This window comes from Anas acuta, chromosome W (genome assembly GCF_963932015.1).
Source record: "Anas acuta chromosome W, bAnaAcu1.1, whole genome shotgun sequence".
Taxonomy (NCBI): Eukaryota; Metazoa; Chordata; class Aves; order Anseriformes; family Anatidae; genus Anas; species Anas acuta.
In genome coordinates this window covers 29,247,956-29,260,308 of record NC_089016.1, presented here as the reverse complement: position 1 = coordinate 29,260,308, position 12,353 = coordinate 29,247,956, and the positions used below count along the sequence as shown (strand labels likewise).

General features: G+C 40.2%; 1 protein-coding gene across 2 annotated transcripts in view; it reads right to left on the bottom strand.

Annotated features, from left to right (window-relative positions):
• Positions 1-12,353, bottom strand: part of WDR7 (WD repeat domain 7) — a 95,471-nt gene that overhangs the window by 70,708 nt on the left and 12,410 nt on the right. The window contains exons 10-17 of one of the 2 annotated variants that reach the window (XM_068664860.1): positions 11,229-11,370; positions 10,482-10,730; positions 10,117-10,337; positions 8,965-9,160; positions 8,076-8,290; positions 5,761-6,530; positions 5,180-5,268; positions 1,820-1,909 (exon numbers count right to left, since the gene is read on the bottom strand). In XM_068664860.1, coding sequence (XP_068520961.1) covers positions 1,820-1,909; positions 5,180-5,268; positions 5,761-6,530; positions 8,076-8,290; positions 8,965-9,160; positions 10,117-10,337; positions 10,482-10,730; positions 11,229-11,370 — 1,972 coding nt within the window. The remainder of the gene's footprint in view (positions 1-1,819; positions 1,910-5,179; positions 5,269-5,760; positions 6,531-8,075; positions 8,291-8,964; positions 9,161-10,116; positions 10,338-10,481; positions 10,731-11,228; positions 11,371-12,353) is intronic. The other variant, XM_068664861.1, reaches the window with a different exon arrangement.

Sequence of the window (12,353 nt, the reverse complement as noted above, 5' to 3'; positions counted from 1 at the left end):
GCAGATACCAAGTTTAAAATGCAAGAAAGTAAATTCACATCGGCCACTGGCCTGGTACGCGTTAAGTCTTCAGGAGAAGGTGGGAGAAAGAAGGGAAACGAATAAAAAGAACCAATTTTGCAGCAGAATGAGAGATTTCTCCCTTCTGCAGCCGGACCCCCAGGCACTGCACGTGCCCCCTGTGCCATGAGGGGACACGAGGAGCTCCTCCGGGACCAACCGTGCGCCCCAAAGAGCTGCTCAGAGCTCCACACCAGCAGGAGGTTGTGTTTAATTAGGACTGGTTTTAGACAAATATCCCTCTTTCTTCCCATCCCCTCTCAAAAAGACTTCAGAAGAGTAACGCTGCCCAGTCACAGGCTTGGATTGTCAGCTTGCAACCTTCAGAGTATGCCCAGCACACACACTGCACACACAACGCTCTCAGCATGAGCGCTGAGCACAGGACTAATTTAAGTGATCTGTTCAAACAATAATTGCCATTATTTCACACAACGTCCTACATGCAACTTTAATTCAGTTTTATAATCCAGTTACAAAACACTCCGCGCATGAGTTACCATTTGAAGGATTATAGACTTTTCTGGCCCATTTTAAAAGGTGTGCAAATGTGTAAAAGCACGCGTTTGTCTGCCCTCCTCGTCTTCCCATCTAAACCTTACTCGAACGAGCTTACCTCAAGTATACTCCTACTATAAAGCCGTGACATTACGTAGTTACAAACTGTACGGGGGAGCATATCAAGCTCAAATGACACGGATCATAAAAATGCTTGTGATGTACTTTACACAAAGAAATCTTGTAGCATTCTGCTCTACATTGACTTGATAAACCTGAGAAGTACTTCAGGCAAGCGCATAGATCTATATTTTTAATTTGTCAGCAATTGCGAACATAAAAACCTAAATGTTTTAACGAATAAAGCTCTTCCTGACGCTACAAGAAATCATTTCATACTTGAAAGTCCTGCGTGAAAGTGCAAATTTATGGCTTGGCAATAAAAGGCATTAAAACAAAGGCTTATGCAGTGATACAAGGGGTTGGTTTCTGTTTGGTTTCTGTTTTCTGTTTGTTTGCTTTTTGTGCCAATCTTTGGGTCAGGAAGGCATTCTTCACAGTGTAAATAAACATTTATTAGAAGAAACAAACCAACAAACACAAACCCCAAGTAGTTTAACTAAATCATTCATGTTTTCATAAACCAAAATGTAAGTGACTCGCAATGATTTTGTTTCTCTTTCCTTTTAAAAGGACCCTGACATTTTTTCAGCCTTTTGGTTTGCAATGTGAACTACAAAATGCTGTTGCTCGCTCGTCCCCAAAGCAGACGAGTGCCACGTGCTCGTACCAGAAGGGACCCTTCAAGGCTCCAGACAGGGCTGAACCTTCGCACCAAGCAGCAGCAGCTACGTCCACAAGGGAGATGGGAAATGTCACCCAAACGGCATACAAACCACACGGAGTGCAGCTTCTTTCATTCATACCTCAGCAGGGGGAAAAGACATTTCTATTTTCCCTACTTAAAAAGGGTCTTAGGCTTTTTCCTCCAAAGGCAACAGCAAAACCAAACAGGATCTGAAATGCAACCTTTGATACAGCGGTTGAGAACTGAACAGAAAGGAAGCCCGGGACAGACAAACCAGATCTACTCCCCCTCTGCCAGCATTAATGGCAAAGAACACAGAAATAACCCCACTGCCTCCGTATCTAGCAAAGAAAAGTATCTACACAGACCAAACTAAAGTCATGTCGTAACAATGATAAAGGACATTAGTCGAAAGCAAAAGACAAATAGATAGAAAAAATGAGGAAAGAATACCTTCATTTACTAAGAAACAGGTATGTAAAGTAGGAGCAGTGTCAGAGCCAGAGTGACCAGCTTCAGTGCTAGAAGAAACAGCAGGAGCAACTTGCAGAGGAAAGAAGAAGAAATAAAGAGAAAAAAATCGGAGAGTGAGGATAGCAGCTTCTGGAAAACAGATTAGTATCACTGAAGAATGACAAACAAAACTGGAGGAAACGGTGATAATACTCAACTTAAAAAAACTCTCTAGGCTGTACAAGGAGTGCAATGTCAGTGAGAGGAAGACATGCAACCGCAGAGAAACACAGATACACTAACATAAACTTGTGTGTTTTGAAAAGAAAGTACCTGTAAGTAAAAAAAAATAAATCCAAGTATGTCTTTAGAAAGCTGGGATTTGGTTTGGCATAACGGTTGACTAGGAGTTTAAAACCAGGAGTTTCACTTTTGTTCTTGTTCTTCCCCATCTCTAGATAGATTTGGAATTTGGACTACAGATTAAAGAAATAATTTCGAAATAGCCCCTTTTAAACCTGGGCTGTCCCACCTGTTCTACTAAAATGCCACAGGATGTATCACTGCCAGCTAGTTTGAATGTAGTTCCATTTGAAACGTGTCCATTCAGAGAAGTTTAAACCTGAACAAAAGAAAGGACTAGGAACATAAAGCAGCAGCATATAAACCACGCTGCGTAAGACTACAGGGAAGCAAACACAAAAGAGCACAGGTCAAGCATGTCCTCAAAGCCAGAGCTGTGACGTACTTACGTTGTGAGCTGCGTAATTTCTCGGTGCAAACGTAATTTAAAAGCAGTTCTAAACATTAGGCTCCCACTAATGCTCATTACTTAACATTATCACATGAAAAGCTGCGCAGACCTTATGGCATACACATGCCACAACCAGAGGTCAAGGCGGGGATTTACAGGGCACTCTCTGACACTTCCTTCCTATAGAGAAATTACCATATGTCATGCACAAGCATCTGCAAATTAATCCCCCACTTTTATTCCGTTGCAGAACAACAATGGGTTCAGGCTCCTGAACATATTAAGCATTGTCTCCTGAATAGGCTGTTTGCTTTTCATGCAGTGAACTTCTTTTGGCGCTGCGGGACATCTGCATCCAAGCTACTTTGGCCGTCCCTTCCACACGAACGCAGCACGATGGCACGTGTACGGGGACACCGCCACCAGCGCGCCACAAAAGGGACTTCTGTAGCTGCATGAAAGCAGCCAGTCAGTGTAAGAAAAAGCACACCGCTGCTTTTTGTCGTTGCTTTCTTAAAACAAAACTCAAGCCTTTGAAGTTTTCCTTTCTGACCTCTTTTGCCGTTGTCGTCCTCCCCCTGCAAGTGGGGACAATTCTAACAATCGCTGCGATGGAAGCAGCTGGGCCCAGAGCTGCAGATCTCGGGACAAATACAGGTCAAAGAGATGGAGATCAAGCATGTCACAACACGCATTAATTGTATCCGTACTAATTGATTTTTTAAGAATAAGCACTAGTAATTTATGAGTGGTGAGATGCTGGAAGTAGCACACAGTGGGAGGCAAAGGTAAACTTAGGACCTAAGGGTGCCATTCAAACAAAAACTCAGCTCTCCCCAGGAGCATGCAAGACATGCCACCAAACATAGGAAAAACAAAACAAACCAACAAAAAAACCCACAAAAATAAAGTTTTAGGAACAAGAGTATTTTTCTATATTTTTGACGATGCACAGAATTTAATTTTATCAATTGTTTTTCATTCCCTATTGGGTAACTGATCACCACGATCAGCAAAGCTAGTTCTAAGAAAAACTGCATAGTTTTCACTTGGGGAAGGATAACCCTAGTGTAACCGTGCCTTAAAAACTAAAAACAGATCCTCTGTGCGAAATAGTTTTTCTGGCATTGAATTTGCCATACTGACACCATCTTCAGTAAATCCTGACCTCTCAAATACAAATCTTTCAAAGAAAAAGCAAGCAGCTGGGAAAAAAAGTCCACATGTTGAAACAGCTCTACTTGACTTTTTATTCTTATTTCTACTTTTTGTTATTGACTGCTACTTCTCTATTTATGCAGCAAATTTGATTGTGAAAAGAAAAGCTTTATGCTCATCACTCCTGAAACTGACTTGCCCTTTCCAAACACAGACTACCAAAAATAAATTAGCAAAAGAATACACACACGTGTTGCTGATGAGTAAGTTTCCTCCTGGGATACAAGTTTCCCTCCTTTTTGGATGTGAATGATGAAAGTCACAGAGTTGATGGATGAAGTTACCTGTTGTGCTTACCAGCTTTCTAGTACAACAGCACTTCCATGCTTTAAAAGATATAAGTAAGGATGTACGTGAAGGATATTCAAAATATTAAAGATAAATATCCATAAAATATCACAATGAAAAAGCATTTGTAGTCTGCAAAATGCAACCATTTCACAAAGTGTAAGTTTCTCCATATTCATGTAGCTTGAAAAGACAAAGTTTAAATAGTTAACTATAACAGTTGTTTACTGATTTTTTATTTTTTTTAAATGTAATTAAGGAAGAAAGTTTCAAATGAGTCCGAACAATATTTTCTTTATGAATTAGCGAAAAATAAAACACATTATGGGAAAAAAAAAAAAAACAACACAAAACACTGCTCTTCTGCCCTACATTCTATCTATATGCACATATTCTGGCCTTACACCCAGAAAACCTTCAAAGAGCGGTGGTAAGAGCAGTGATGTACATGTTCCCTCTTTGTTTCATCAGGCAGGAGGCACACACGACCAAGCTCACACTCGGACGTGCCCCCCACCCACCTACCCCCCCCTGCTGGTGCAGGCTTCGTGCCCCCTGCCCAGCCTGCAGGAGGTGGTGTGGGGAGCTCTGGCTTCCCCAGCTGCCGCACCGCTCTTTCAAATGGGCACCTGCTCCTGAGCTGGGCACTAAGACAAAAGTGGCCCCACCGTGATGTTACACACATCTAACTTGATTTTTGGCATCGACTCATTTGCTGCATGGAACAGCAGCTCTGTAATTTAGAGAGCAAGCAGGGAGGAGCTGCCTCCTCCTCCTCCATCCCTCGCAGGACAGCTTCTGTGTGCTCCCACCACCTGGAGGAAGCTCTGCTCACTGCTCTGCTCCAGTGCAAAATTCAATTCTCATCGGGTGTGAGCCCTCTTTCCATATCGAATGTTCTTCTACGTCTTAAACCTAGACACTGTACTTATGAAAGAGAAAATGCAGACTACTAAAGGACCCTTCAACATCATACATCAACCTTCTTCCTCCCTTGTAGAAGCTAGCAGTATGGTTAATCACATGAGAGTAAGGTGAGAACTTCAGTGTCAGGAGCTGAAATGGCATATCAAATTGTTCCAAAGAAAAGTCATTTTTACCTTGCTTAATTTGTCCTTGAGCTGCGTGACTTGCCATCGAAGGAGGTGCCTTCACTTTTGTCATCTCTGGAGTGCCAGGCCGAGGCGGCCTGAACACAACATGCATGAAGGGGAGAGAAAGGAAGAGAAGGGAGGGAAAAAAAAAAGAGGGAGGGGAGGATTATTTGCTAAGACAGTGTGACTAAACAAACTTTGAAAGGCAATCCTGTAAAGAATGATGCATCTCATTTACAGGTCCTAGCTTACTCCTTGGGGATGAAAAGTTTGTCTGTATGTTTTGATCTGTTCAGAATTTGACCTACTCTTTAATCTATTTAAAACTAAAACTCAAAGAGGACAAAACTGGCCTCTCATTCCTACTGGCACAAACGTTACTCTAACTCCACATCATATTAAGTTTGTAAGTTATGTAACTCAATTAAAAGCAATAAAGTTACTTTGGCACAAAAAATGCTTTAGTCATGATAAGAAGAAATGCACTCTGATCATCTGGGAACCAAAGGCTGGCAAAATAAAGCACTGCATCGAGGTAGAGACTCTGAAAGCAAGTTGCTGTGAGTTAAAGGGAGTGCTTTCCGTACCTGGTTGGGCCTTTCTTCATGTGGTCTCCAATGAAAGTTGCATTCGTCATGCTCATCAGCGTGTTTGCCAGCGAGATGACAGACAGGAGGTGCTGAGTGGTGACTGCACGCGACACTCCGTACGTCCCCTTTCCCAGTCCTTCTGTAATGGACATCTTCCTTCCCAGCTCCACGCCCTCGTAGGATGGCTTACCTACAGACTGGTTGTAACCGGGGAGCATCAGAGACATGTGGCCACCTCTGGACAGGAGGCCAAAGGACACAGAACAGTGCGGCTTAAGCATCCCCAGGCGATCAAGGCAAAGCTCATCTAGGACAGAATTCAAGCCCCAGGCATGAAGACAAGACATAAAAAGCTTTGCTGTATCCATGGTTAGATTGTACTCTAATAAAGTTAATGGTTTAGATTTGCTAGAGCGATATTCCGGGTCACCATCTTCTCTTCTCTGCCTTATCGATTCTTCATCCTCATCCTCGTCGTCGAGGAGATGCTCTTTGATATTCTCTTTGATCGTCTCCTTGACCTGCTGGAAGAGGACGGCTGCTCGTTTGCCAGTCAAAAAGGAGCCTCCTTTGTCAGAACCGCCAGATGCCTTCTGCAAATTCTCCGGAGAAATGAGTGCGCTGTTGGGTCTCGAGGCCTCTTCGGTCAGCAGCTGAATAATCAGAGCTTCCACATCGAAGAAGAGCACGTGTATATCTGGATCTGTTAAGTTAGTCTTTATAGCTTGAACCATCAGGGAGTTATGCGAATATTTAGGTAAGTTCCCCTACAAAAGAAAATAAAAGGTATTTCAAAATTTTAACTGGATAACCGTCTTTATACTTTTCTTGGATTTAATTCACAAATTGAGGAAGCTCTGTGTGAACACAGTTTGAAAACTCGCAGGGTATAAAACATGAAAATCGTTCTAAGATGCTTCACTGACATTCTCATAAGATCGGGAATTTCAGAGCTGTGATCAAGTATTACAGACCTAATGTACGTTAATGCTGTAACACTGACACTCGGAGGATTCGGTATGAATACTGGCACACAAGCCTGGGCACTCAGATATTTGGAAAAACAAGGTGACACCATTCCAAAGAATATCCTGTGCAAGGGACCGCTCTTTTCCAAACAGAATAGGATGCAGGAAGGTTAAAAAAAAAAAAAAAAAAAAGGAAAATGAATAGAGCTCGAAGCAGATCTCTGCTGCTCTCTGCTGGTCAGAAGCCAGACTGCCAGAACTGCCTGCATTTATCAAGAGAAAAACAAAAGAAACAAGCAAACAAACACACACAAGCTCGTGTTTGCAAACACAAGCGGTTCTTTCAGCACACATTTTTCATAATATGAAATTTCATATTTTCATAATATGAAAATATGAAAAATTCCTTCATCAACCTTTAGCTTCTTGGGTTTGCTTCTGCATGTGTAATTGTTTTCCCTTATTGACTGGGCAAAAACTACTCCTGCTAAAGGATTTAATGCGGTCACAAACGAAACTTAACACCAGTCTCATATCTACAGATTTTAATCCCTAGCATAAATAAAGTTGAGATAATAAAAACCTAGCTATGGCAGTGTTCTGAAAACATGAAACTATTTCTTTATTGTCAGGATATTCTTTCTTCTCTCTCTCAATACCTCAATCATCCTCTCACATGCAATACAAAAAATCTTCCTTCAGAGAAGCACCAACGTACACACCTGAACATAGAAACTGTTTGTTCTTAACAGACATCTTGGTATTAATGTATTAAGCACATACTGACATTGCAAATATATTGATCAATATTACAAACAAAAAACGTGGTATTTTCTATCTCAAAATGGCAGTAACAGGTTTAAAGAAAGATATTTTAATGTCTTTTGCAAGCCACATCTCTATAGGAAATGTAAAAGAAGCATTACAGTTATAAGAGGTGACCAGTAGGTTCACAGAGCTGTGGAACAGCTGAGGCTGAAGCGCTCTCCAACCCTTTGCAAAAACAGGACTGTGCCCAGGCCAGCTTTGAGCATCTCCAAGGACGGACACCCCAGAGCCTCGCCCCGTGCAGCCAGTTCCAGTGCTCTGCTGCCCTTGCAGTAAAGCAAAGTCTTCTTATGTTCAGACTGAAATTTCCCATTTCAGTTTGTGCTCCTTGTCCTTCCAGGGCTTACCCAAGGGCACGTGAAGTTAGTTTATGCCTTCCTATTAAAATTTCAGGGTGGTTTGGATAAGATCCTGTCAGTTACAGTGACAAAGACTTGCTATGTTTTACTGAATGACATACGAAAATAAATTGTTTGGATACTGCATTAGAAACAGACAAGCTAGAGCAGAACTTACTTTGTCGGATGCCTCAGAAGCTAGCAGGTTAGTGGCAAGAGTCTGCAGTTTTTGATGTGCCACGTTTTTCAGAGCAGCCAGGCTCCGCCGAGTCATGGCCTGCTTCAGGTTGACAGCGGGATGACTGAGGGAGTCCACGGCCGCTGGAACTGCCTCATCACAGGCGTTCAGGATTTCTACTGCTGTTATTCCCATCACACACCTGTCCAGCGCACCTTCAAACGTTTTGGAAAGCATTAGTTTAAGCAGGAACAATTCAGAATGTGTGGAACATTATAAGTACAACAACATGCAAAAATAATTTACACCTCATGATGCAATGGGTAAAGCTTTAACAGCTATTTTTAAAAATCTAATTTCCAAAGAAATTAATTTTTCCTGAGTTTCCATGAGACTGAAGCCTTAGGGCTCATTCTTACTGTCTTCTAAACAGAGCATTAGCCCCTTTAAAAACAAAAGGAAGGGAAACACAAACCAGACCAACAGACAATAAAACTTATTATTATTCTTCACTTTGCAGATGAAACTATTGGAGATATAAGGTGCTGCATTTCTACACCAAGCTTTCAAGAAAACTGCTGAGGAAGCATGAACACTAATAAACTAAGAGGACACTACACGTACGGCTAACATCTTAACTGTTCTCTGTAAAGGTAAGTAGGAAAGATATGGAGGGAGAAAGCCAGGGGAAGCTATACTCCTCCAAAAACAAGTGAGTTATTCTAAATAAACGTTTTAGTATTTGATCTACAAATTTGGGGAACATAGGGAGAGCTAGATACCTAAAAAAAAATGCGTGAAAAAAAATAACAAGTCTCAGATGCACCTTGCCCAGATTACTTAGTATTATTAAAAATTTTGATCAAACAATGTCTGAACTGAAGCTTACCGGTATCCATTTGCCAGACGTACACAGAGCCATCTGAACATCCCACTACCAGGTAGTCATCAGAAGGCCTCCATTTTATTACTTGAATAGGGAAGAGGTGACGGGATGCCAGCATGATGCATTTTTTCTCCCGCAGGCTCAGAAGACCTACCGAGTGATCACTGGCAACAGAGCAAACGCAGTGCTGGACTCTTGCCTTAAAAATGAAAAAAATAAATAGATAAAGATTATTCATAAGGCAGGTAAGGTAGGCAGTTTAAGAATCTCTTCTTCACTGGCCAAAGTATAATGATCAACAACCTATTTTATAAGCAAACGCAGGCACATAAATCTATGGCAAAACTTGCTGTTATCACTGGGAACAGATTTTCATTTGCAGAAATTCTCTTGAATCCAACTACCTGCTGGTCATAAAGAGCAAACGGGTAAGAGAACATCCTGCCTTCTGAGCATAACCACGCAATATCGCTACCTCAGAAAAATGTTATGCCCTGAACCAATAATGTCACTTCATGGCCAGAAATTTCTCAATCTTTCCAGAAGAAGGAAATTATTTCCTACCACCATGTTTTTCAAATGTTTAAAATCTGAAGGGGAAGTAATTGTGTAGGGTTCAAAAGAGAACCATAAAGAAGAGTCATAAAAATAATACTTTACTGGCCAATAAAATACAGACTACTTACTCTCAACCCTGTCACTTTTATTTATATTTTTTTTATGCTACAGGCCAAAATATTTTAGCTAATACTGATGCATATTTCTTAGAAAAAGAAAAAAGAGACTAGAGGCATTTTGATTTATAATCCAGAATAGGCATGTTCCTGCACATACACTAATAGAAATATGAAAAAGAGGATAAAAAAAGCAGAACATTAAAGAAAAAGGGAACAAGAAGGGAAGGGAAAAAAAGGAAACAAAAGGCAAGGAAACTGTGTTGAGCAAAAAAGGAGAACCCATGGTTCTCAAATAAACCTGTGTCATATTACGCATTAAATTATTTCTGTTCATTCAATTTATAAAAAAAAAAAAAAAACAAAAACAAACAACACATTCAAAACCTATGGGCTTATGGGCCAACTGGTGGGGAACAGATGCCGTAGGTTTCATGGGAAGTGTAAGACAAGTTATCAGGACACATTAGTTAAAACTTACACTACAGTTTTCTGGTGGAACTAGAAGCTGTGTAATTTCTCCACCATGCACACAGAAGATATGTTTCATCTCTCCAGAAAATATATCCCACATGATGACTGAGAAATCCACACCACCTGAGATCAAATACCTTTGATCATAACGAGAAGAAACCTGATGAGGATACAGTAAGCATGTAATTTTGTTTCGATGGCCTCTGAGAGTCCGGTGAGGTGGCCAGCCTGAGGAATTGGGAAAGGTCGAGGGTACGGGGTGGGGAAGGATGAAAAAGAGAAAAAAAATAATTAATTTTTGATAGAACAATTGATAAATTAGATCGCACACACTGCAATCCAGCTGTGCTTTTCAAAAGCTTATTAGCATACCTCTCCGAAGCATATGCTCTCCTTGCAAAAGCTGAACTATAGCAGTTTGTGTTGCTGGCACAATAACAATGCTTCCATCCTCCCGACCGCAGACCAAACGCCCATGTGCTGGGATATACACACTGGCCGTAACTTTAAGTGGTTCATTGAAGTTGGGTATTAAGCTTAGTTGGTCTATAATCCCAGCTGGGCGAGGCGTAAGTTTATCAAAAGCTTCCTGCAGGGATATTGAAGTTGTTGTTTGCAGTCCTGTTTAGAAAAAAAGGAAAAAGAAAAAAGAAAAACTATTCATGGACCAAAATAGGAATGCTTTTCTTGGAAGATTTCAAAGTTAAAATACACTGTGCTACAACACCATGTAAAAAATATTGGAGATCGATTCACTGACCTGAGGGAAGCTGCAGCAACACACAGAAACAATACATGGGAGAGAACTGGAAAAGTATATGATTTAAGCAACAAAAGGAAGTTATGTAGGCAGGCAACAATGACCATTGCTGGTGTTTGGAAAAAAAGGCCATTAAAACTTAATACCTGAAAAGTGTTCCGAGTAAATTTAAGATTTTGATCACATATTAAAAAGTTGTAACTGCAACTCTTAAAAGAAGCAATAAAAAAAAGTACACCAAAAAAAAAAGCTTCCTGGATTTATAGGAAAAGCAGCAGTGCTTTATCCAGCAACAAAAGCTGTAACAAAATAGAGATGTCCGTAAAAAGACCTAGCAAGAAGACACAACTATGGAATACCTTCTGCACTATCTTGTTGTTCAAGATTTTCAGGCATACTCCAAATAGACAGTCTTCCTGACGAGTCTCCTTGGATTAGCAGCTTATAGGACAACTCCCTACGTCTGCAGAAGAATCGAGTAACTGGGGGACATATAAGTAACTGGTAAAAAATAAAAAAATAAATTAGAACAACTTCAGACATACGCAAACCATGCACGAATCTGAATATTTATTTTTCCCACATAACCTGCTGTACGTTTTGAAAGTAGAACAAAAGACAGCTAATCTATGCTTTATCTTTTTTATAGAAGGAAGAATAAATACAGCCATACGAATTAGAAGACACTGTGGTTAATTATGAAAAAGTAACAGTTTTAGGGGAAAAATATGCATATATAATAACTATATATGCTTTATATACATATCTCTCTCTATATATGCATATTCTAAAATTGTTAACATTTCAGCTGTAATGGTAAGCTGGAGATACACTACTTCATAAGGAACGTGGCCATAAGAGAAAAGGAAGTTATAGTGTTAACAAATAAACACAGTAGATCAAACCTATACATGTTTAAATGTCCAAATTTGGCAACAGATTGAATGGTTGCGATTAAAAAAGGATCCATACAATAGTCTTACATTAACAGTATTTGTAAATGAGACAATTATTTAAACCTAGTAGTTTACACATGCCTAGGTACATCGCACAACAGTCCCAAAATATATTAATTTATAGCAGATACAGTTCACAACATAAAAACAAGTCTAGTTAAATGAGCATTTTAGCCAGAATTGGCTTTTCTTTACTTTGCAAGAATCTAAGCTTGCAAACTCAAATTTGTGACTCTCAAAGCCCTTGCTCAGTAACTACCTAATCATCATGCACATCACGACTTGACTTCTGCTCCAGCACTGATGAATGATAAACTGTTAGCTTACAAGAACTGAAGATTCACTTGACCATAGACTAATCTCTGCATTTATTTGAAAACCAACAAGAACCAAAACAAAGAAACAAAATAGCAGGGAAATTACATCTGTTTTTCTTCCAAATGTCTATGTTCTCCAGCTAAAGAGGACATTCTGAAGGTCTACTTAGAAAGAGAAGAAAATGCCATGAAGTATGCATATTTAAACTCT